The sequence below is a fragment of the Leptodactylus fuscus genome, chromosome 2 (genome assembly GCF_031893055.1).
Source record: "Leptodactylus fuscus isolate aLepFus1 chromosome 2, aLepFus1.hap2, whole genome shotgun sequence".
Classification (NCBI taxonomy): Eukaryota; Metazoa; Chordata; class Amphibia; order Anura; family Leptodactylidae; genus Leptodactylus; species Leptodactylus fuscus.
In genome coordinates, this window is record NC_134266.1 from 174,113,251 (window position 1) to 174,139,392 (window position 26,142).

Genomic DNA, 26,142 nt, shown 5'->3' on the forward strand with positions numbered 1-26,142 from the left:
TTTTCCACCATAATTTGCAAATAAATTCTTACAAAATCAGACAATATGATTTTCTGGATTTGTTTTCTCATTTTGTCTCTCATAGTTGAGGTATACCTATGATGTAAATTACAGACGCCTCTCATCTTTTTAAGTGGTGGAACTTGCACTATTGGTGACTGACTAAATACTTTTTTGCCCCACTGTATCTCTGTAATAGGGCATTGAATATGGCAACATTTCTATCATGTCAGATTCATTCATAAAACCTTCTTATGATCCTACATAAAACTGCATGTATATCAGGGACCCATAGAAGTCTATGGATGACAAATTAGGTCTCTCGCTATAACTCAAGGTGGTATATGCTCCTTTGAATTAACCCTTACAAGGAATGCCTCAGGGAAATTTTTCAGCTATGCTATAAGTAAAGTGACTAGTGTTTACTTTATAAAGAACTAGAAAAAGATGTCATATTATGGCTTTGTAGGTTGCCTTTTACACAGTGTTAAACAATGCTGGCGTAATATTCATGTTAGCTTACAGTTTTAAGTGGTGTCTAGAATCATTTTTATCAATGAACTTCCTTAAAAGATATGTTAATGGTAATGAAAGTGGTTACAAAAGTAAACGTATCTATATATAACTAAATATTACTGTTACAGGTATCTATTATCAAGCCAATATTCATCAAGTATATCTATGAAATAAATAGCATGTAAAACTAATACGCTCATTCTAAGACTATTTCTGTCAAAGGTTTCTTCATTGTAAATTATATGGTAAACTATATTATATAAATTACTTTCTTTGTAATGCATCTTTCTGTCTGTATTTGAACCCTATAAATTGTACAGTGCTGCGGAATATGTTTGTGCTATGTAAATAAAATTTATTATTATTATAATATCAACGTCATCTAGTATATGGATAAGTTATGCTGATTCAGAGAGACTCTCTATCCTTTCGTGTGTACTTGCTCCACTCTTTTATCAGGAGACAAGCACTACCTCAAGTTTCATGTAGTGGTTTATCAGCCAACATTTCTTCTAGTTTGCAATGCAGCCAGGAAAACAGAGCTTCATTTAGTAATAGATAAAAGTAAAAAGCAACATTATCACCTTTTCTGCCTCGTACATACTGTATGTGTCCTTCCTTAGCTTTCCCCCTGGCTGTGCATGTCCAGATATGTGTGTCATTGTGTAGTGAGATGAGATTTTCACAATATAATATCACAATGTGAAATGTAATCATAAAGAGATTTGCTGTCTGTCCTACCGTATATATTTGTCTATGTGCTAATTCCCAGTGGTTGTATTGGGAATTGCAACCCAATTGCAACCTGTCGGTGGTTTTGCTACCTATGATATTGTATTGAATTAGTTTCATAAGAAATTGGTGTTAGGTTAAGGGTAGACACATAATGCTTTTATATATTTGGAGCTAAGCTTTGAATCTTTTTGGTTCCATGTCCTGCTTCTGGGAACAGCTAAAAGGAATGGAGCACCTGGGCGATACACTTCCCTATCTGGTATAGATTTTAGACAATTTGCCTTGCCTATGATCTAGTACATCTATATAAGGGTATGTTCACACGGCAGAATTTTCATTTGAACATTACTCGCAGTTAGTCGCGACGGGATGAATGGGCCTAATCGGGAGAGAGCCTCGTGCCCCGGACACCACATCTGAGTTAGCTGCCGAATCCGCGGCAAGATAGGGCAGCTCGCTTCTTTTTTATTTTGCTACTAGCTAGCAATTGACTTCAATGGGAGCCATATTTGGCAGCGAATTTTGAGGCGGATTCTGCATCAAAATCCGCTCCAAAAAACTCCATGTGAACATACCCTTAGGGAACATAGGGCACATGCTGTGTATTTGTGTGAAGCTTTAGCAATGTGAGAAGACCTGTAGGGTTCAGAGAGGAGAGGTAGAAAGGAGTAATCTTAGAAAGGTTTATAAACATTGTAACAAAATGACAATTTAAAGTTATACATAAATAGGGTAGACAAATAAGGCAGCTTTTGTCTTTTGAACTTTTTCTGAAATTAAAATACATATTCACATCCATAAATAGTATACTCATAACAGTAACATAATATAAGGAAAATGAAATGAAGTACTAAATATTCTCCAGAATAAAAACTGTGGTCAGCCTTTTCCCAAACAACAAATCACATGGATCAATGGTCAGCAAAGAGATATGGACAGCAAATATTAACCCAATGTGAAATATCTTTGTACCATAGTCACAGGGACTGAAGCTGGTTTTCTGACTTAAAGGCTAAGGCCCCATATTGTGGAAATGCAGTGGTTTTGTTGCAGATTTTGTTGCTTTATTTTGAGCCAAAGTCAGGAGTGGTTTGAAAAGAACGGAAGTTCTTAGACGTTTCCTTCTGTTAAATCCACTCCTGACTTTGGTTCGAAGAAACGCAGCAAGATCTGCAACAAAAAAACGCTGCATTTATGCAACCTTAAGGCCCCACGGGTCATCCTGCAGTAATAAAGTGCTGCAGGAAAAACTACAGTGGCAACACATCGCGGTTCTTCCCGCAGCGCTTTGCACAGAAAGTTTGCTGAGTCTTCCTTTCCTATGTGGGAAAAATTCAGTGTTTCCGTAGATATAATTGACATGCTGTGATTTCCAAAACCGTGCCAGTTTTGGAAATCGCTGCATGTCTGCATGGCGGTTTTTACCACAAAGTAGGCATGGGACTTCCTAGAATCCCATCCACTTTGCCTGTACTGTAATACGCCATGATTGTTCCCACGGCGTTTCCGTTTTGTGGGGCCCCGACCTAAAGGGAATTTTCGAGTACTAAAAAGGCTTTGTAAACATTGTCACTAGCAGCAACAGTAGGTATGAGGTACATTATGATAAGCATTTTTGTACTTTTTGATTGAGTATCTAAATTATACAAGGCCAGTCATTCTGGATATATATACATTAGCAGGATCTTGTGATCTAGTTTCAGTGACATTTAAATTTGGTGGATGAATAATCTAGCATAGAAAATGCATGGGAAATACATAAACTGTGGAATCATTTCATTTAATTCCCATTTAATTTCATTTTCATGAAACCAGAAAAGGAGTTTGTATGTTTCCCTGTGTTTGCGTGAGTTTCTTCTGAGTACTCCGGTTTCCTTCCACACTCCAAAGACATATTGATACAGAATTTATATTGAGAATCTTATATGGGACACTGGCTGACAATGTCTGTAAAGCGCTGCGGAATATGTTGGTGAGTTATAACAACAATAAATAAATAAATAAATACTTTATAAATAAATAAATAAATAATTTATATTACAGAGGTGGCTGTTGCCAAAAAAAATGCAGACATTGTGTTTTTTTTCCGCAGCGTTTTTCACAGTAAGGGTCCATTCACACGGAGTAACGTGCCGCGTGATGTGGCACGTATACGGCGTGTGAGACTTTGAGCGCCGTATACACTCCCATTGATTTCAATGGGAGCCTGGATCGTATACGCCGCATTATTTTGTGGCTGCAAAATAACGCCGTGTATACGATCCAGGCTCCCATTGAAATCAATGGGAGCGTATATGGCGCTCAAAGTCTCACACGCCATATACGTGCCACATCACGCGGCACGTTACTCCGTGTGAATGCACCCTAAGTCTGCAGAGTTTTGCTCTGCAGACTTTCTGTCTCTATTACACTTATACGAAAAAACACTACGATTTTTAAGCTGGAATATGTGGATGGGATTAGCTTGGATCTATCCACTTTGCAGGTACTGTAATAACATGCAGGGTGTTTATTTTTGTTTTAATTTTTTAAGAAAACCATCACTGTAATTGTTTATGCTTATGTTTTCTGATCCAAAAGCATGAGGTAGATTCAAAAGTATGACGTATAAGTTGTTCCTTTATATTTCCGATTCTTCTGAAATCCACTTCTGCTTTTGGCTTAAAAATGTTAACAAAAAGTGCCAAAAACACTGTGATGTTTTTTGTTTGCGAAAACCACTCTTAAGACTGGGGCCCCACATAACGTAAATGCCGTGATTTATCCATGGCAGAAACGCTGCAGAAAAAAATGGAATTCTGGTGAATCTAGTGAAACTGCAGAAGAAACCTCTGTGGATTTTCTGTGAAAAGCGCTGCAGGAAAAACCATGATCCATTTCTGCAACGATTTTTCCTGCAGCTTGCAACGTAGGGCCTCAGCCTTAGTGTAAGTTTCTGGTTCCTACACTTTCACTTTGGATGGCTTTTAACTTTAGCATTTCACAGGTTTATGCTGACTAAAATCAGTTTGTTATGGATTACTTGACTTTAGTCTGTCAGTGTGACATATAATGTTATATACTGTAGGCTTAGTCTTGATTCACATCTGCGTTTGGTATTCCGTTCGGGAAGTCTGCTTGGGAACCCCCGAACGGAATACCAAAAGCATTGACAAGCGGTGATCTTATTAAAGCACACGGCCCCATAGATGATAATAGGGTCCGTGTATTTTCCGCTATGTCCGCACAAGTCATGTGGAGAGGAAAGTTCATCATGAAGTACTTTTCTCTCCACATGTTCCGTGTGGAGACCGCGCAGAAATCACATGGACTCTATTATAGTCTATGGGGTCTGTGTACTTTCATAATCTCAAAGCTTGTCAATGCGTTTGGTATTCCGTTCGGGAGGTCCCCAAGCAGACTCCCTGAACGGAATACCGAACGCAGATGTGAACCAGGCCTCAGTGTTATTTGGTACTTATTGCTATTATGTTTAATGTCTGTTTTATGTTTAGTGTCTCATCAGAGCAGAATGAATACAAATTTCACATATCTGTAGATTAATAACAGAATGCACTGAGATGACACTTGGATGTTATCAGGGTGCACTCTGCTGCAAACTTGGCCCCATATCAGATGCACACTCAGTCGTGTACATGGGATCTTAAAGGAATACAATGATTTTATGTTTCTTCTGTGGGATCATAGTTCACTTTTTCATTCATTTTTCCATACTTGTTCATTTTTATTTAAAGTGCGCGTTTTGGGGAAATAGCTTTAACACAGCATATTCACAAAACTGCTGTTCATTCATTTTATAACACAGAGACACTCTCAGAGATGTAATTGCTGAATTGGAACCCCCTGAATAACACCTTTGCCATAACCTACACAAAGACACTAAAAAGAGGAAATTCAGCCTGGTTTGGTTGCAGTAAATCAACCATAAAAGAGACTGTCCCTGACAAACCTTCATAGAGACTGTAGATGCTTTCCACAGTGCACGATCCAACTCTGAATTCCTCTGAAGACAGAAATTCTGCAAATCTAAAGAGAAAACATAAATGTATGTAATTATTAAACATAATTGGGCACAACCTCTAATAGAGGCATACTTCTGGTATCTGAGTGAAGAATGTTTCTGTAGCATGAATTTCTGTTAGAAAATAACCTACTATGACATTTCCCAGTTCACTGTATCAGAATCCAGATATATTAAAATGGTCAAGTATAGTTTATTCCTCCAGCTTATTTAACAATCAAATTTCCAATTTCAAAAAATATTAGTATAAAGGCAAATGAATCTCAAAAAGATGAAGTAGTCACTAACCTCTGGGCTCTGTAGATATACTTGGAGTTCCCTGTAAGTCTGTAAAGTAACAGAAACACATACGCGCTGCCAGCAACTCCATGACAGATACCAGGTCCTTTCTTCAGTAATCCCTTCTCCCAGGTCAGCTCTCCACAGCGGATACAAGTGTCCAGGTAACATGGCTTCTTTGATAATAAATACGCTTTTGCGAAAAGATAGGCGATGCCTACAAATAGAAGATATATAATATTTCAGAACCAAATAGAATGAGCCAAATGTGCAATTTGCATTTAGGAACAGATGGCGAGAGACCACATGGTGACACATCAGAGACTGCTGCATATGGGAAGTGAGTCTTCAGGCTCTTGGCAAATCCTCAAAACCTACTCATTACACAGCAGTTTACATCTCGGGATCTCAAAAGAAACCACACAACATTTTAGGTTTCAAAACGATCACAACCAAATATCCATCAAACCAAAAGCATATATCTGGGTCTATACAGATTACAGATGGCAAGTAGTAGCCTTCAGCTAAGGAAAGTGACCTTTAAATAATGAGAAGACATAGCTCGGCTCTAAGAAGGAAGTGGGAACACTGAGAAGTCAGATGAACCATCTGTACTCAGAAGCTAAGACACTCCAGCTTCCATCATAACTCCATCTCTGCTTGCTTTTATTATCATCTCTGTTGGTATGATGTTATCCTACTTTATTGTAATTATATGAGTTTTGTAGACACTGAGGCACATTTATTAAGCTACTTGTGTCTTTTTTGTTTTTTACTGTGCCTTTTTGAGGTCTTTTTCTGCGCTCCCCTTCATTTATTAAACTACTTGTGCTTTTTTTTCAACATTAAAAGTTTATTGAAGAGAAATTTTCATTTAACACATATATGGGGATACAGCAACATGGGGAGAAGGGGGAGGGGGGCCAAGGGAAGGGCCTAACCTGGAACAAGGGATGAGGGAGAGGAACTACCAGAAAGGAAGGGGGGCAACATGGATCAAGAAAGGGGCAGGAAGGGGATATTGGGGAAATAACACAATACTCTGTCGCAGCAGAGTCAAAATGCAATCACGAGTACAGTCATGAATATAACAGGTAAGTATCAAATGAACCAATAAGAAGGCTACAGAGAAAAGGACAAAATCAGGGAGACACAGAAGGAAAGAAGGAGCCTTGCGCTTTTTTTTCACGCTGTTATGCTGCTCTCGCCACTTTTGCTTTTTGGCAAGAAAAGGGGATGTGGCCTAAATAGAGACCCTTTTTATGCTGTATTTATTACTTGTGCTTTTTAAAAAATAGCAGAGCTGAGGAGGAGGAGAAGATGGGATACTGGATGGGGGATATTGAGTAGAGGGCACTGCAGGCCATATGTCAAATCTCACAGTGAGTGGAGTAACTGGGGACAGCTGAAAAGCTGCAGCTTTGGAGTCAAATAATTTGGCATGTGCAGTGCAGCAACATGCCCGCCCGCCCGCCCTGAAGCACAGACGGTGACAACGGAGGAGCCTCCATAGGAGAGTAGTATCACTCCCCAAAGCAGTGCCTGCATTAGAGGGAGACAGGAATGCAGAAAAATCAGCTGGGTATGGCTGCTTATACAAGCCAACCTCAGGCTGCAGGTCCTGTGTCAGCGCTGGTGAAGTGCAAGAGCACGGGAGAGTGCCAGCCAACTCCAAACTGGCATCACTGGCAGAAGACTTTCATCTGTCTCCCTGTGGGGAGGAAGAAATTGGAGATAGGCACGTTGGGTACATGAACTGTAAGTGAGCCCCTTTCCTTGAGCGAGTTTAAGCCATTTTCAAATACTTGTGCCTTTTTCCAAAAAAGTGCACATGGTCATTTTTGTTCAACTTCCCAAAAGTGCAAGTCTAAAAGATGCATGGAACGGAATTAGGTTAAAATTGGACCAGAAGGAGACTGAAGGTAATTGTAAACATTTTATAACGTGCATAACCCCAAAAATACAATACCTTCTTATTGTCCCGACCTATCCTTCAAGCCACACATTCAAACCCTCAAACACCTCCTGCCACCTCCAACTCAAGAACATCCAATGAATCTGCTGCTTCCTCACCCGTGAAACTACAAAAATGCTAGTCCCATACCCTTATAATCCCTGTTTTAGACTGTTGTAACACCCTTCTCCACAGACTCTCAGCAAATGCTCTCACCCTCCTCCAGTCTACCTTAAACTCTGCCGCTCGCTTAGTACATGTCTCCCGTCTCCCCCCCCCCCCCCCCCCCGTTCTTTATCGGCTGCTCCCCTTTGCCAATCCCTTCACTGGTTACTCATTGCCCAGCGGATAAAGTTCAAAATGTTAACGCTGACATATAACATATATCTCTGATCTAATCTCTCACTACTTGCCCACACGTAATCTCAGATCCTCCAAAGACCTCCTACTTCGCTCTGCTCTTATCCGCTCTTCCCACAACCGTCTCCAAGATTTCACTATCACACTGTGCCAGTCGGTCAAACGTACAGCACTATGGAATGAATATAATAATGTACAGCACTGTGGAATGAATATAATAATGTACAGCACTGTGGAATGAATATAATAATGTACAGCACTGTGAAATTAATGGTGCTATATAAATAATAATAATAATAATAATAATAATAATAATAATAATAATAATATTAATGATGCTTGACCCATATTTCAAGAGGTCTATGACAGCAACTTGTTGCTGGATCACTTCCGTACAGTTTAAAGCCTTTTACTTCCTGCACTTTCCTTGTGACCATATAAAGTAGGAGATAGATTTGTGTAGACTAGAGACTCTGCAGGCTCCATTACAGGAGAGAATATGCTGCTAGAAAAATGCTATTATTTAAATAATACAATGTAGATTTGCTATAGTACAATGTAGATAGACTATTCTATGCATTATAGCATGCAATATAATCATCTAAGCCAGGGGTAGGGAACCTTCGGCTCTCCAGGTGCCGTGAAACTACAACTCCCATCATGCTCCATTCACTTCCATGGGAGTTCCTGGAACAACAGAGCAAGTATGCATGCTGGGAGTTGTAGTTTTGCCACAGCTGGAGAGCCGTACGTTCCCTACTCCTGATCTAAGCTTTCTTTCTGTTAGCTTCAAAGTGAGGATAAATGTCTGTATACTGTTCCTCCATATGAAACTTGGCAAAACGAAGTGGCGATATGACCATGTGCATTACTATAATGCTCAGTTACAGTATATAATCTTGTAGGCATTATCTCGGGAGCAGGAGACACGGAGAACAGCAACAGAACGAACTCTTTTAATGTTCAGACTTGAGGGCCTTAATTATCACAATATGCTGGTAGGAAATATAATGAGATTAACTTGTTCATTGCTGGTAACAAAATATGTACCTCAATTTTGTTAAAAGCAGAGGCTAGTAGGCCATACAGATTATTTTATGACATCTTTACCAGTGAGATAGTGCTTCATTGACTTTCATAGTTAACAATATTACACAAAATTACAATATTACTACATGTATTAATTGTCAGGACTGATAAGACTCATTACTGTGCCAAGGGGAGTTGCAGTTCTGCCCCACAATCACCAGTGCAAGCTAAAATCCTGATTGGTAAACGTAAAGAGCAAAAAGAGGAAGTTTAAAACATAGGCTCACCTCAAAATCAATCTTCAGGGTGCACGGCTGAATGATCCCGGACTCCAGGGAAAGACGAAAGGTCAAGTGGTAGAAAAAGTATTCCAGTCCGCACTCCTGAGATTTACTTAAAAATTAACCTTTAATTATCCATATAAAAATGAGTAAATCCAATATAAAAGATTGAATGTGACAGTGATGAACACAAAAAGTGCATTTAAAAACCCATGAACCGGCTGACGCGTTTCTGGGTATGCTTTACCCCTTAGTCAGGCTATGACTAAGGGGTAAAGCATACCCAGAAACGCGTCAGCCGGTTCATGGGTTTTTAAATGCACTTTTTGTGTTCATCACTGTCACATTCAATCTTTTATATTGGATTTACCCATTTTTATATGGATAATTAAAGGTTAATTTTTAAGTAAATCTCAGGAGTGCGGACTGGAATACTTTTTCTACCACTTAAAATCCTGATTGTCTATGCTGTGCAATTGTCTATAGCAGGGGTCCTCAAACTTTTTAAACAGTGGGCCGGAGGCAGAGCAGGTCGCACAGACATCGGGAGCGGTGCCCTCCAATAGGTAAAGTGAAGTGCGCTCCATGGCCTGGCCCGAACTCCCCAGGAGCTTCATTATAAATGCACGCCTGTTGGCGGAGCCAGACAGAAGTGCTTGGCGGGCCGCAGTTTAAGGACCCCTGGTCTATAGTGACTAAAAACATATTTCTGTGCCTACTTTTTATAGATCTTCCAAATGATCTATACCATTATTCTGGGACCTTCGCTCTATCATACTACTGAGATGCTGACTGTCAGTTCACCATTGTTTTGCAAAATTTAAGGCTAAAATAAAAAAAAATCCAAACAGAAATGAATAAGTCTTAAAGGTGATGTCTGGGATGGAGCAGCCGGGGTGGGTTAAAAAAAACAAAACAAAAATATAGTCACCTGTCTTCTGTTGTTTGCTCCTGGTCCCCTTTATGTTGCGAGGTGTGGTTGACAGAGTCAGAAGCTGTCAGAATGGCCTCAGTGGTCACTGAAAAGGGACCAGTGATGTCACTCACAGGTCCCTGGTTCTTTACTAGTGAATAGGAAACAAGGGAATTGTCTACATGTACCATGCTCTGCCCCCTACCACAAGGCTTAAAGGGGCTCTATCATTGGGAAAAGTCATTTTTAACTAAACACATCCTTGCATAGCCTTTAGAAATGCTATTCCACACCTACCGTTTGTATGTAGATTTCTTCAGTGGTTTCTGAATAAGTCCGTTTTTATTCATATGCTAATGAGCTTCCAGCCAGCACAGGAAGTTCCCAGCAGCACACGTCTCTGCTATTATCTCCTGTGTGTGTGCAAACAGGAAGCTGAGTCATCATCAGCAGCAGCTTGTGCTGTATACACCCATAGGAAACAATAGCAAAGAGGGTGCACGATGCATCGTGCACCAGTCTAATTAGCATATGAATAAAAACAGACTTATTCAAAAACCGCTGAGGCAATTTACATACTAAAGGTAGGTGTGAAATAGCCTTTCTAAAGGCTATGTAAGGATGTGATTAGTTAAAAATGACTTTTCCCAATGATAGAGCCCCTTTAAGTACTACATTATCTCATTTTATACAATTCTGTTTGCTATTGGTGGAGTACCTCTTTAAAAATTCTTTATACACAGTATAACACACTATAATTAAACATTAGCCAAAGACAATGACCAACCTGGGGCCCCATGACACCAGTGGACAAGTTCATTTTCACGTTCTATCACTTCCCCGAGCTCCGGTGGCCAATTGCAGTTTTGCTCCTGGTTCACAAGAAAGTCAACACTTTGCCAAACAAGGTCTCGGTCACATGGCTGAAGGTGATCTTGGTAGGAAAGCAGCATTTGTAGGATAGAAGAAAGTCCGTGTGCTGCTCCTGCAGGAGCAAGAAACTGCATGACCATAAATGTAGAAGAATAACCTAAAAATCCTAGCATTACTGTCAGTTCATTGTATCTAGTCAGTACAAATTGCTTGCCTGCAGTAAAGAAAAGGTTACAATGCACTAGAAGTTAACATACATAATTTTGCAGGGCGTATCAAGCAGCAAAACTAACAGCACCGTTTGCTCAGTACCGGTGGAATCTAAAGAAATAGTTCAAACTGAGCCAAAATCAGTGCGGTGGATGCTATTAAATTATATATAAAGATGGACTTGTTGGAAGTGGTGAAAGGTCTTTTTTAAAGAAGCAGTCCAGCAAAAACAATTTTCTATCCCTTCACCCATCACCTGATTCCCTGTTACTTTCAAGGCTTGTTTCATGTATACTACCCTCATACCCATGCTATCGAGGTTCCCTTTTGGCGACTGATCAGATTCCATTATGGTTTTTATATTTTCCTGTTCGCTCTCCTATCAGTTCCATGATCTCTCAGCTTCACATAGGCAGCTAAAGACTGGTATATATCTACCTGCTGGGGACAGTCCAATAACCCTTCTCTCTACTATATTTTCCAAAATAATGTACAGTATATAGTTATATAGTATAATTGTGAGCTCATTCATTATAACTGTGTGATAGGAACTGTCTGCTCATTAGTAGTTATTGTTGGCCCCCTTTTATTGAGCCTTTGTGGTACAGTCCATATGTAGAAACGTATATCAGGTGAGTGCGAGATCTCATAACATAACAGAAGAGAAGGATTCAGACGTAAATCACACAATCTGGGCATTGTAGTAAATTGTGGTACTTATGTCCATGTATGTGTAACTATTAACTAGAAAAAAGGAATCTAGCTTTCAGAAATAATATTAATGTCAGTCCTGTCATCTAGACATGAATCAATGCAGTAAGAGTACAGCATACTGAAATCTATTTTCATCTGCAGCCCTAAGCACATAATTGATCCATATAATGCAACCACAATAGATAACTGCCAAATGTCATTACACAATGTATTATACATATATATTTAGAATATTAACCCATCTCTAAAATTAAGAGTTTACCTAGGTATTCTGTTCCATAGTATGAGTACATAAGTGGAAATGGTTTCCTCTTCTTCTTTGAATACTGTTTCCCCGACTCCAAGATGGCATGGCAGATTGACCTGATCTGTTCTGGAGTTAACACCTGTGGAAATAGTATACATCATACTAACTATGGAATTTCACATTAAAGAGACATTCTGGTAAATCATTTTCATTATGTACGTATTCCCCCAATATATATAATAATATAGAATAAATATAATATATGATAAAAGTATCCCAGCAGGCAGAGATGACACTGTCTGTAGCCGTCCATGTGATACTGTGTTAAGGCCTTAAGGAGGACCTTTCACCACCTCCACCAATTCAAGTTCTTAGCATCTGTTAATAGACACTGTTCCGCTATGGAATTTTTTCTCTAGCAACAAGCGCCATTAGTTTTGGTGTCTGATGAGCTCTTTAATCTCTGTGATGTCAGAAGGGCGGCGTCAGGCAGGAGGTCTGATTTAGAGATCCAATCAGAGGCAGCTAGTGTCGGGGCTCACAATCACACCGCAGGCATATAAGGCACTACAAAAAACAGCACTGATTGCTCAATAATGGTGGGGACTAAAGAAAAAAATCCAACTGTGCCTGAAATCAATAGTGCAGCAACTATTACATGATAGAGTTAGACCTATTGGCGGTGAAAGGTCCTCTTTAATGGGTTGACAGCATAACACAGAGAGAATGAAATGTAAAAATCAAGAACTGACCAAAGACTGAAAAGAGGCTGAACTATAGGGGTATGCGTGCAATATACATAAAAGTAGTGCAGAGTGTTTAAGACAATCGGGTGCAGAGATGGAAAAAGTGTTTCAGATGGAGTGTTTCTTTAAAATAAGGACCTTACGAAGCAATGGCAGACACCACACAGCACCACACCATGTGAACAGATCACAAAAAGTTAATCTTAAGTATAAAAGATATATTAGTCACTAAAAATAACAGCATTTATTAATCAGGAACAGTGGAAGCTAGAGAAAAGAATTTCAGTTATGCTAGAATGATACAAAGAACTGGAATAGGCAGAGGAAAAAGATTCTCTTTAACCCTTTCCCAATATACGCTGTATTATTACTGCAGATGTTGGGTCTATAAACATGGCAGGCACATTAGATATCCCTGATATGCTCAATCGACAAATTTAAAAATATTTTTTCCCATATGGTGCACGTCAGAGCAGAAAAAATATTTAAGCCAAACTGCTTTTTTATTTGCCATTTTGCTCGCCATAAAAACTTGAATGAAAAGTAATCAAAACATCAGACATTTCCCACAATGGTTTACATTAAGTACCTCTGCCATCCCCCAAAAAAGATACCTTATGCTACTCTATACAGTATATGGAAATATAAAATAGTTATGGAGGTCAGAATATGGCGACTCCAAAAAAAGCAGCGAGTGCACAGGACCCACATTAAGCCCAGTGTTCACGATCCACAGCACAAAGAAGATGATTCAGCACTTTGGTATGTAGACAGGAAACTTTCTTCATGTGTCAGAAGAGTCCGTATGTGGAGACTACTCTTTAAGCATTTTTACATGTGCTGGATAAACCTGCTACTGCAGGACTTGAAATTGCCATTTCATACATGCAGTATATTAGTAATAGAAGATTTGTCCAGCAGATGGCAGAACTCCATTCTTTTATGATAAATTCTAGTATGCTAGTTCTAAAATGGTGCACATCATTTCTGTAGAAGAAATAAACATAGAAAAACACAGGCGGAGATTTGAAAAGACTGAAGTTCATATGTACAACATATAACTTATGTACTAAGTCTGTGTAATGCTTTTTCAGTCCAACTTTTTCAGGTCTGGGGCATCCCTAAACAAACAAACAAAAATCCTCGGGGCACCGCTAGCAAATAATTTGTACCAAAAGACAAAAAAAAAATGCAGTTTTGATGCGTTTCTTGGTGCAGTTTTTGAATTTGGAATGTAAATTTGTTTCACTTGTAAATTTAGAAAACCTCATCAAAAACCAATCAAAACTGCACCATTTGAATGTACAATCAAAGCTATATCATCTTAAAGTTTCCACCCAGCACATGCAAAAATACACATTTTAACATCACCAGGCTGCCTGAGTGTCCCCTACAAGATATCATGCTTCCCAATGGGCCAACACAAAGTATTTGGTTCCCCAGTGGCCCAACACATTATAATGCTCCCCAGACACCTAATAATGCTTCCCACTGCCCTCCAGGCAAATAGTAATGTACCCAAATGGGTAAGTAGTAGTGCTCCCCAGTGGCTCCCAGTCCAGTGGCTCCCAGATAAGTAATAATATGCTTCAATGGCCTCAAGTAAGTGGTTATATCCCCAACACAAGAAATAATCTCCCCAAGTGGCTCCCAGGCAGGTAATAATGTCCCCAGTGGCCCCTAAGCAATTAATAGTATCACCATAGTAGCTCTGAGGCAATGTAATACTGATCACCAGTAGCCACGAGGGAAGTGGTAATGTTCTCCAGAAGCCCCCAGGCAAGTAATAATGGTCCCCCTATGGCCCCCAGACAAGAAATAATGCACCCTCTGTGATCCCGGGCAAGTAATAATGTCCTCTTTGTGGTCCTCAGGGAAGTACAGTAATAATAATGGGGGATGTGCGACCATTACCCCTCCGGATTATCATGGCACCTCTGGGGCTTTGCTAGGATGATATGGTTTCTCTTGCACCATTTTGTGCTATGGCTGATAAGGAAAGAAGCCTGTTATGTCCCTTATGCTGCACTCTCTGTACTCATATTGTAGTAATAGTCACAATGAGACCGATATTGTAGAAGTAAATGGAGTAGTGACCAAGCATACGCATCACTGTTTTTTTTCACATGGGGCACTTGCAGATCCTCGTTCTCACAATTGCTGGGGATCCCAGTGGTCTGACACTTATCATTGCACCTATTCGTTTGAGATGCCGTTGGTAAGACTGCACTATAAACACACCAAACTTGATCATAAGGACTACTAAATCTGTAGTCAGAGTCACTCAGCTCATATGTGGTATAATACATGTACATTAGAACCAAAAATACCCCAAGAAAATATAATAACCAAAAGCTCAAAGAACAAACAATAGTAAACACAAGAAAACAAAATACAGAGCACCAAGGATGTGGCCCAAAGGTTGGACCCACATGGAATATGGCATACCATATCAATGCTGGAGACCCACTTTAAACCTTGTGACTCCTCAAGGATAGGTCAATATTGTTTGTGGATGACAAACCTCTAGGAGCCCTACTAGAAGGACACTGAAACAATAAGTGTTCCTGTTCAATCTTGCTGCAGATGCTGCATATTCTGCAGCTCGAGACTCCCTGCTGGTTAGGCCTAATAATCTGGGCATAGTCTACAGCGGAAAGCCGCAACAGAATACCGGGCACTGAGCACTGCCAAAAGTATATTTATAACTCACAGTGTACACAAAAATCTTTATACTAGCATATTGACGTTGATGGCTAGCTAGTGAGTCCTTACGGCTAGGATCCAAAAATCTATAGAATCTATGAGGAGACATAATGGGTGTATATATATAACAGGAGTAAATGAAAGTTCAAGCCTTTATATAACACAATTGTTTCTTAAAAATCTTCGATCTATGTTATCATGGCCAAATGTAATTGCCTAAAAGCTTTTTATAAACTAATCTTTGGGATTAAATACCCATCTAATAGAGTCTAGAAGACATTAAAAGCTATTGATTTACAAGTGGTCACTAATGCCAATGTTTCTGAGGGTCAGCAATTCTACGACTGAATACAGCGCATGTTTCCCAAGAAAACTTAAACAGGTTATCTGAGAATAAATGAACATGGGCAGCTTGGCGGCACAGTGTTTAGAACTGTTACCTTTCTAGGATTGAATCCAGCCAAAGAGAACATCAACAAGAATTTGTATGTTCTCCTCGTGTTTGTGTGGGTTTATTCTGGGTACTCAGCTTTCCTCCTATATTCCCAACATGTACTGATAAAACAGAATGTAGACTCCCCCGACAACCCCTCTACCCAACTACTTACTGTTCCTCATCCCTGACCTGTTTCTCCTCCATAACTGACGAAAAACTGTCCTCCCTAATATCCAAATCCCACCTCACCTCCTGCGTGCTCGACCCGATCCAGTCACACCTCATCCCCAAACTCGCTGAAGTCATTACTCCAGCCCTAACCCATCTTTTCAATCTATCCCTAACCAATGGATCCTTCCCTTCAGCCTTCAAGCACGCCACTGTCACTCCTATACTTAAGAAACCGTCCCTCGACCCGTCCTCTCCTGCCAACTATCGTCCCATCTCACTGCTCCCGTACGTCTCAAAACTTCTTGAGCAGCATGTCCACTCCGAACTCTCCTCCTATCTCTCGTCCAACCTGCTCTTTGACAGACTTCAGTCAGGCTTCAGACCCCGGCACTCCACTGAAACTGCCCTAACAAAAGTCACCAATGACCTGCTAACCGCCAAAGCCAAGCGCCACTACTCTGTCCTCCTCCTCCTCGACCTCTCCTCTGCCTTTGACACAGTTGACCACTCCCTCCTGTTAGAAATTCTCTCATCCCTTGGTATCTCAGACCTGGCCCATTCCTGGATCTCCTCATATCTCACCGACCGCACATTCAGCGTCTCCCACTCGCACACCACCTCCTCACCGCGCCCTCTATCTGTAGGTGTCCCCCAGGGCTCCGTCCTAGGACCCCTCCTGTTCTCCATCTACACCCTTGGCCTGGGCCAACTCATAGAATCTCATGGCTTTCAGTACCACGGCTATGCCGATGACACCCAAATCTACATCTCTGGACCAGACATTACCTCCCTGCTGGCCAGAGTTCCAGATTGTTTAGCGGCCGTAGCCTCCTTCCTCTCCTCCCGCTTTCTCAAACTCAACATGGAGAAAACAGAGTTTATCATCTTCAGCCCATCCTGTATGGCCCCTCCACCTGACCCATCTATCAAAGTTAATGGAACCACAATTACCCCTGTCCCACAGGCCCGATGCCTTGGGGTAACCCTGGACTCTGACCTATCCTTCAAGCCACATATTCAAGCCCTCAACACCTCCTGCCGCCTCCAGCTCAAGAACATCCACCGAATTCGCCCCTTCCTCACCCAGGAAACTACCAAGATGCTTGTCCAGGCCCTCATAATCTCCCGCCTAGACTACTGCAACACCCTTCTCCATGGACTCCCAGCAAACACCCTCGCCCCCCTCCAGTCCACCTTAAACTGCGCTGCTCGCTTAATCCACCTCACACACCGATCTTCATCGGCTGCTCCCCTCTGCCAGTCCCTCCACTGGCTACCTATAGCCCAGCGAATTGAGTTCAAGCTACTAACACTAACATACAAAGCCATCCACACCCTGTCCCCTCCATATATCTCTGACCTCATCTCCCGCTACCTGCCCACACATAACCTCAGATCCTCCAATGACCTCCTACTCCGCTCTGCTCTCATCCGCTCCTCACACAACCGTCTCCAAGATTTCTCCCGTGCATCCCCCATACTCTGGAACTCCTTACCACGACACATAAGACTGACCCCCACAATCACAGGCTTCAAGAAGGCCCTGAAGACTCACCTATTCAGGAAGGCCTACAACCTCCAATAACACTATCACCGCACCACCATCTGAACAGTCTCCCCCTCTCCTTCTGTCTCTACCCCCCTTCCCTCATAGATTGTAAGCCCTCGCGGGCAGGGCCCTCTACCCCACTGTGCAAGGTGGGTCATTGTTAGCATTATATCTACCTGTATATTCTGTGTATTGTATGTAACCCCCAAATGTAAAGCACCATGGAATTAATGGTGCTATATAAATAAATAATAATAATAATAATTGTGAGCCCTACTCAGGGGCAATGAGATGATGATATCTGTGAAGCACTGCAGAATATGTTGGTGCTATCTAAGGGGGGCGATCACACTAACCGCCGTTGTCTGCCCCGGGGTTTCCATCCTAAATCCTGGGGAAACTGGACAGGGGACAGCTTGCTGGAGATCATCATTAAAACCCATTCATTTAAACGGGTTTTTAAAGCTAACCGCTGGTGTCCGTATGGAGCTTCTCCACCTGGAAACCGTTTTTTTTTTTTTTTGCACAGATACAGTCAGACATGCAGGACTTTGTGTCCATGCAAAAAAATTTGTTTCCAGGTGGAGAGGCTGCATACGGACACCGGCGGTTAACTTTTTAAACCCATTCAAATGGCTTCCACTATGATGTCAGGTCAACACAGGACAGCTGTAGCCAATGACTAGCCTCAGTCGTACCCCCGCTAAGACCAGTGATTGGCTGTATCAGTCATGTGATGTCAATATTATGTCATCACTACAGCCGGGGAAGAATAAGTGCTATATTCAATGGGAAAGCAAAACTTATCTTGTTTTATTTTGCACTGCTTCCTGTCTTTGCCCCACCAACTGTATGTATGTTAGGGGGCGTTCACACTACCATCGGTGTCCGACAGCTTGTGCCCCCTGCTAATGTCCGTTCAAAATCTTGTGCGGACATTAGCAGCGGACACTAGCTGTGTCCGTGACATTTTGCATTGATTTAAATGGAGATCGGGTGCGTTCTTTTACTATCCGTGGGTGTCCTTAACTGTCCGTTCCCAAAGATGTCTGACTTTTCAAGCGGACAGCAAAACCCGACATGTAGGTTTTTTCTGTCCCCTTGAAAAGTCGGACATCTTTGGGAACGGACACTTAAGGACACCCACGGACAGTAAAGAACGCACTCGATGTCCATTTAAATCAATGCAAAATGTCACGGACACAGCTAGTGCCCGATGTTAATGTCCGCACAAGATTTTGCACGGACATTAGCAGCGGACACTAGCTGTCGGACACTGACGGCAGTGTGAACGCTCCCTTACAGATTTTGTGATTTTTGCATAATTTACAGAATTAGAATATGTAAAGTTTTCATCTACCATATTGTAGGTTTCTAAGGGTATATTCTGACATCTTTTCTCTAGTGTTTTCCACCATTTAAAACATTCAGCACTTTTGTTATTTCTGTTGTTCTGCTCCTGTAACAGAACACTGGAAAATAAGCCCAAAAGATCCCATTTGTACCCATTAAGCGTCTATCATTTTTGTCGGATGAAGAAGTCCTGCATGTAATATCTCTGCCAAAGTGGAATTGGGAAGCACCTAAAAATATCAGGATGGATGACCAAAAAATTACATAACCTGCTAAAAAGGAAAAAGGAAACATACAAAAAGTAGAAGATGGGAACTATACCTAAGGAAGAGTACACAGCAGTCTGCAGAGTCTGCAAGACAAGCATCAAAGGAGCTAAAGCTGAACAAGAATTGAAGCTTGCAAAAGAGGCAAAGAGTAAGGTAAAAGGATTTTGGGGATATGTTAAAAGCAAAAGAAAAGTGAAGGAGACCATTGGAGTCCTGAAGAATGACAAAGGAGAAACTGTTAACATGGTGGAACAGCAGGTGGAGCTACTAAATTCATATTTTGTATCCGTCTTCTCCCAAGAAACTAATGGAAATATCGACATTAATGGTGATGGAGATGAGGGGAAGGAGGACTCCAAGCTGACTATAAGCAAAGGTCTGGTAAGAGAGCACTTAGCCAAGTTACAGGAAACCAAGTCCCCAGGACCAGATGATTTACACCCTAGAGTCCTGAAAGAGATAGCAGAGGAAATAACAGAACCCCTTGCTATAATCTTCGGTAAGTCATGGGAAACAGGAGTGGTCCCTTTAGATTGGAAAAGGGCAAATGTTGTCCCCATCTACAAAAAGGGGAAAAGGGACGATCCAGGAAATTACAGGCCGGTAAGTCTGACCTCGATAGCAGGAAAAATCTTTGAGCAAATTGTCAAGGAACATTTACTTCGGTACCTGGATGGGAAGGCATTAATTAACCAGAGCCAGCACGGCTTTAGGACCAATAAATCTTGTCAGACTAACCTGATTTCCTTCTACAACAAAATCACTGAATGGTTGGACCAAGGGAATGCCGTGGACATAGTATATCTTGACTTCAGTAAGGCATTTGATAAAGTATCACATAACCTTCTTATTGAAAAAATGATTAAGTATGGCTTTGACAAAAAAATCAGTTAGGTGGATTCACAACTGGCTTAATGATCGGGCACAACGAGTAATACTAAATGGCTACACATCGAACTGGAAGAAAGTCAAAAGCGGGGTGCCGCAGGGCTCTGTTCTGGGCCCAGTACTTTTTAATATCTTTATAAATGATCTGGACGATGGAATTATTGGGGAACTCATAAAATTTGCAGATGATACGAAGATAGGAGGAATAGCCAACACTAGAGAGGAGAGAGAGTGTATTCAAAAGGACTTAGACACACTGGAACAATGGGCTGAGGCGAACAAAATGGTATTTAACAGGGACAAATGCAAAGTTCTACATCTGGGTAACAGAAATGTAAAAAACATATATAGTATGGGAGGAATAGAACTAAGTGATAGCATAGGGGAAAAGGACTTGGGCATAATAGTAGATCACAAATTCAACATGAGCCAACAGTTCGGTGCTGCTGCAAAAAAGGCTAATAAAATTCTGGGATGTATTAAGACAAGCATTGAATCTAGATCAAGAGAGGTCATTATTCCGCTGTACTCTTCCCTGGTCAGACCACACCTGGAATACTGTGTACAGTTCTGGGCGCCTCAATTCAAGAAAGACATCGATATATTGGAGCAAGTCCAGAGAAGAGCAACCAAAATGGTGGAAGGTCTGCAAACCATGTCCTATGAGGAGCGGCTAAAAGAACTGGGATTGTTTAGTTTGCAGAAGAGAAGGCTGAGAGGAGATTTAATAGCAGTCTACAAATATCTGAAAGGTAGTCACAGTGCAGAGGGATCTACCCTATTCTCATTAGCACAAGGAAGTACAAGAAGCAATGGGATGAAACTAAAGGGAAAGAGATACAGATTAGACATTAGGAAAAACTTTCTGACAGTGAGGGTAGTGAGAGAGTGGAATAGGCTGCCACGGGAGGTGGTGGGCGCTCCATCAATGGAAATCTTCAAGCGGAATCTGGATAAACATATAGCTGGGATGATTTAGGAAAACCTGCACTCGCAGGGGGTTGGACCCGATGGCCCTTGAGGTCCCTTCCAACTCTACCATAAGAATAAGAATAAGGAATTTCTTTTAATTTTTCAATAACGCTTTAATGAATTAAACTATAAAGAGTCTATAAGAAACAAGGCCATCCACTGCCAGGAGTCATTTCATATGCAAGAGACACAAGGACTCATTTTATCTTTAAACTTTTCCTGACATTCAAGGCAAATGCAGATTGTGATAATGAAATGTTCTTGTGCTTGCCACAAAAACATTTTGTTTATAAAAATAGTCACGCTCTGCAAAGCTGAATGTCACTGTAGATGCTTCACTACAGCAAGAATTAATATTGTATTGGGGAGTAGTTGAAGCACTGTGTGAACGAATATCCCCGTAACACATTCTCAGTTGCACCATATAGTATGCATAGTGACCATCTTCCCTGGAAAAGACCCCCTAAAAGACCGCTTTACAATGCAATTTTGCTCAGTCGGCCATTGTGTTCATTATTTTTGTATTCTTTTATTGTGTATTACTTATTTTTACATCGACTCTGCTTAGCTGTTTTGTCTCTGGGTCCCACTACTAGTCTCCTATATATTAGAGTCTGGACTCTGGGTTAGATTTGGAATATCTTTAGGGACAGTAAGGGTAAATTCACACATAGAAATTTGCTACGAATTTGGGGGTGGATTCCACCTCTCAATCCGCAGCAGATTCCTCCCCCAATCAGTCTCCCGTTGTTTTCAAAGGGAAGCAGAAAAAAACAGCAACCTGCTCGGTCTGCAGTGGATTCTGCGTCTCGAAACTTCCTCATTCATCTGAGCCTAATTGACATCGGACAGTCGAGACAGAATGACAGTCAATCACGGCTAGACCGTGGCTTCTGTGTGAACGTTACTTTGGGGTATTCTTACAGGGAAGTATTTCCAGATGAGTTTCAGGTGGATTCTGCCTCAAAATGAGTTCAAAATGAAGTTACCCTCCAGCATTCCCCACCCATTCTGTAGTTTATCCCTTGGCTTAGCATTAGAAGAGAACCTGTTAAGATAGATGGTAATACTCCTTTATTGCTCCATCATCATTCATCTGCTCCATTGCCTGACTGTCACCACCAGCATTCAATTGAATCATCTTCCTCCATTATCACCATGTGTTTCCTGACAGTTATTGGTGTATTACCATTTTTGATGCATTTCTTCTTTCTTTATGACTGGCCATCTGTTATACTGTTGCAAATGTAAGTCCTGGGGGTATCTGAGCATCAGGAAACATTGTTAGTACCCAGAAAAGGCGACTTCTATAGTTCAGTTCTTACATATAGTGTCCATGTGGTCACGTCACAAATATGTATATTTAGTAGTGTGTTGTCCTTACCTTTTTTCTTGACCAGTCAAGATATGTTTGTCATGAGATGAACAGATTTTTATCATATCACAAAGTAATATGCTATCTCAAGGTGATATTCTATCTATCCTACAAGAGTCTAAGGTTGGACACCCACTGGCTGTGTTTTGGATTGTTGCCCGTCAAGGATTTTGTTAGTGATAATGTATTGAATTGGTTTATTTAGAAATTGTATTCCTTAACTAACTAGAGCTAATGTAAGAGATGACACATCTGTATATCTGATAATAATAAGAAATAAGAGGAGCAGCAAAACAGATGGAAAATTAGCAGTCCCCCATGTACATCTGATAAGAAAAATATACATACAAAGCATGTATCAATTGGATTAAAACCTATTATTGTGTCAGCCCCCCTCCTGCTGTCAAAAGAGTTGTGAGATATGGACATCTAAGGGTGTTGTGTGGTCTCTGGCACCATGACATTAGCAGAAGGGTTTTGGGGAACTACATAATTCTATAAGCATCTGTCAGATGTCTCCTGACAGCAGTAGTCACATCCCTCCTCACCCAGCTCCACCCTCTTTGTTCTAGAGCAGCTGAAGACCAACATCAAAGAGAGTTTGGGGAGAATTTATTAACACTGGCATTTCTTACACCAGCTTTATTGAATTCATCCACTGGCATGTGATGCACTAGAATTATTAAGAGCCTAGGGTCTGTTAATACTTCTGGCATATCTCGGTGGGTCCCATGTATCATTGATAGAGTCTCACCTATACTGTAAGTGCAGTGATATCATTGGTGATAAAACTCCCCTAACTTACACTAAGGACCTGTTCATATCTGCATTGTGGCCTGATTTGATGAACATAGTAGCATTACTTTAACTGACTACCCAATGTACCCAATAGGTTTTACAATCTATCTTTTTACAAAAGCTACATACTGTATTCTGTATAATTTAGAGTTCATTTCATAGGAATTAATTTAACTAATCAGTATGCTTGGAAATAGATAAGAAAAAGACTGATGGTCTGCTCACATCTGCATTCGGGGATTCCATTTCCCTCTCCACATGAAAAATAGTGCTACAAGCAGCACCTTTCTCTCCGGATTTTTCACATGTAAACCAAGTGGAAATAATACGAACCGCATTATAGTCTATGGGGTCCGCAGGTTTCCTAAGGTAACCGCTTTTGTATGCAGATTAGGTTTCCATTCGGGGGTCCCCAAGTGGACCCCTTGAACGGAAACCCATGCACGGATGTGAATCAAGCCTAAACACCTACATTGCCATTGTATGTTCTTCTCATATTTTTTGGAGTTTCCTCTGTTTTCCTACTGTACTCTAATAACTTACTGATAGGATAATAGTCTAAAATAAATAACATACATTAACAAACAGGACAATTGCTCAGTGACATGATCCCATTTCACACAATGATAACTGGATGTTCAGACTTAGAAGCCCGCTCCACAACAACTTTAGGGGCATCACAATTTACCAACACTGGCCCACTGGTGAAGATGTATTAATGTGGTTACTCCAGTTTGCTGTTGTAATTGCATTATAAATATAAGTTTTGCATAAAACCTTGTTTTAAAGGTCTTCCCCTGACACCTTTACTTACACTAGGGATAGATGTCACTAGATGTTAATAATGGGGGTAAGTTTGAGCCCGCTTTGTCCATCTGCTGTACCATACACTAACTGTGCGCATCTTACTAGAGAATTTCTCACATACTGGTGACCAGTGGCATCCACATGAACTCATAGTTAGCTAAATCTGACCGTCTGCATGAGATCAGATGATTTAGTGTATAAGGGAGAAAGGCCGATAGTCCCCCGATGACATATGCTGGGGATGACAGATGGATTGGTCACCTTGGATATTTCAATCTTTTGTTCAGCAAATAGACATGTAGCTGTCAGAGAAAGGTGTAATCCACTTCTTCACAATGAAATAAAAATGAATGCTCAGTGGAGAAAAGGGTGCACATTTATGGGAAGGTCAAGGTAATAGCTGCTCACTGTATGTGCCTGAGATAGCAGCTATCTCAGAGAAAAGAGCCACATGACACTAACACTGCCACCATACAGCTCACCACCACTTGCCACTACAGTCATCTCCATGGGCACAGCATCCTGGCACTAGGACATCACCAACCTGATTTGCTCTGTGTCTAGTAGATCCCTACCATGTGCTGACCGGCTCAATGACCTTCACTGGCACCACTGCAGTGAGGCTACTGTCACTCATCATGTACCACAGCAGGACACACAGTGATAACTGAGCCCTATGTATAGTGACTAGCCATCAGACCTGAGCGCTACATGGCAGTATTAGCCGGGCAGGCTGCCCTCTTACCTCTATGCCCATCTTCTGCCTCAGGACCAGCGCGGCGCACAGGTACCCGCTCCTGCCCACAAACAGCTCATCCGAGCCGCACTCCAGAAAGCCGAGAGGGACACAGATGTCACACAGCGCCCGGAACTTGTCCAGCACCTGGGTGACGTCCGCCCGTCCCAGCGCCTTGTAGATCATCGCGGCCACAGCGTAGACCCCCGCACCGCCCAGCAGGAAGGAGGCGCGGGTCTCCCGGTCCTGCTCCTGGTCATAGTACAGCACACACGACTCTATGATGGAGCCGGCGCGCCGCAGGTAGCTGTCCCTATGAGCGCTGAAGAGCGGGCATTGGGAGACGTGGTAGAGCATGTATGCCACCCCGGCCAGCCCTCCATACAGCCCGCCCTCCTGTCCTCCTTGTGCCGGCAGCTTCTCCAAGATGCGCTCCACCGTTCTGAGGATGAGCGGAGCCCCCAGCTCTCTGCTCTGGCCGGCCACCAGGCTGCCCTTGTAGTCGGAGAAGCGGTTGGTAAAACAGCGCCTGTTCTCCATCCCTGTGACCGGGTGGCGGCAGGTAGAGCACTGTGCACAGAGACCGGTGGCAGAGCTGTCAGTATATGAGGAGACTGTACATGCTAGAGTGGGGCGGAGCGCCACACACAGAGGGGGGGTGGGGGGAGATCCCTGGCACTGCCATGCTTCACCCCCAGTCACCAACAAGTGTCACCCATCCTATACCTCACAGCGATAAGCAGGGCATTGCTGTAATGTGCATGGGCTGTCATCAATGGAAAGCACAGATAGCCTGCACCAGTAATGTACATGGAGACAGCAGAGATGTAGGAAAGGCCCATACTGCACAGAATATGTGTGATTCACTGGACCGGCCTGTATGGAGTCTACTAGGCAATATCATGCAGAGAAAACAATGAAACCTTTGTACATACTCATCAACTGAAGTCAACACGAGACTCTTTTGGCCTCCATCATTATCATTGAAGGCTATGGGGCCATTTAATTCATGTACCAGGAGTCTCCCTGACTATATAACATGTACACTGTGTGGAAAAACTGTGAAAAACTTGAAATGGCAGTCTGCAAATGAATACCTCTTTTATCTTTTACAATGCCACATTTACAAATACCTTGTTAAAATCACAAGACTCTGGACTTCCATTCTGGTGATGGGCAGAGGTGCCAGTTTCAGTTATTTACC

The 26,142-nt window shown here is 41.7% G+C and overlaps 1 protein-coding gene across 1 annotated transcript; it reads right to left on the reverse strand.

Moving 5' to 3' along the window:
- Positions 1–4,937: 4,937 nt before the first annotated feature.
- LANCL3 (LanC like family member 3) lies at positions 4,938–25,490 on the reverse strand. The gene is made up of 5 exons (XM_075265140.1): positions 24,948–25,490; positions 12,148–12,271; positions 10,876–11,073; positions 5,561–5,768; positions 4,938–5,277 (listed from the first exon to the last, which is right to left on the reverse strand). The coding sequence occupies exons 1-5, from the start codon at positions 25,476–25,478 to the stop codon at positions 5,118–5,120; spliced, it is 1,221 nt and encodes a 406-aa protein (XP_075121241.1). The 5' UTR covers positions 25,479–25,490; the 3' UTR covers positions 4,938–5,117.
- Between the last annotated feature and the right edge of the window lie 652 nt (positions 25,491–26,142).

Bases quoted from the DNA above. Each gene is read 5' to 3' on its own strand.
- LANCL3 (XM_075265140.1), bottom strand. From the start codon at position 25,478: ATGGAGAACAGGCGCTGTTTTACCAACCGCTTCTCCGACTACAAGGGC. The intron at 12,272-24,947 runs GTAAGAGGGCAG...CTATTTCCACAG, and splicing joins GGCAGAAGATGGGCATAGAG to GTGTTAACTCCAGAACAGAT. The intron at 5,278-5,560 runs GTTAGTGACTAC...TTTTCTCTTTAG, and splicing joins TATATCTACAGAGCCCAGAG to ATTTGCAGAATTTCTGTCTT.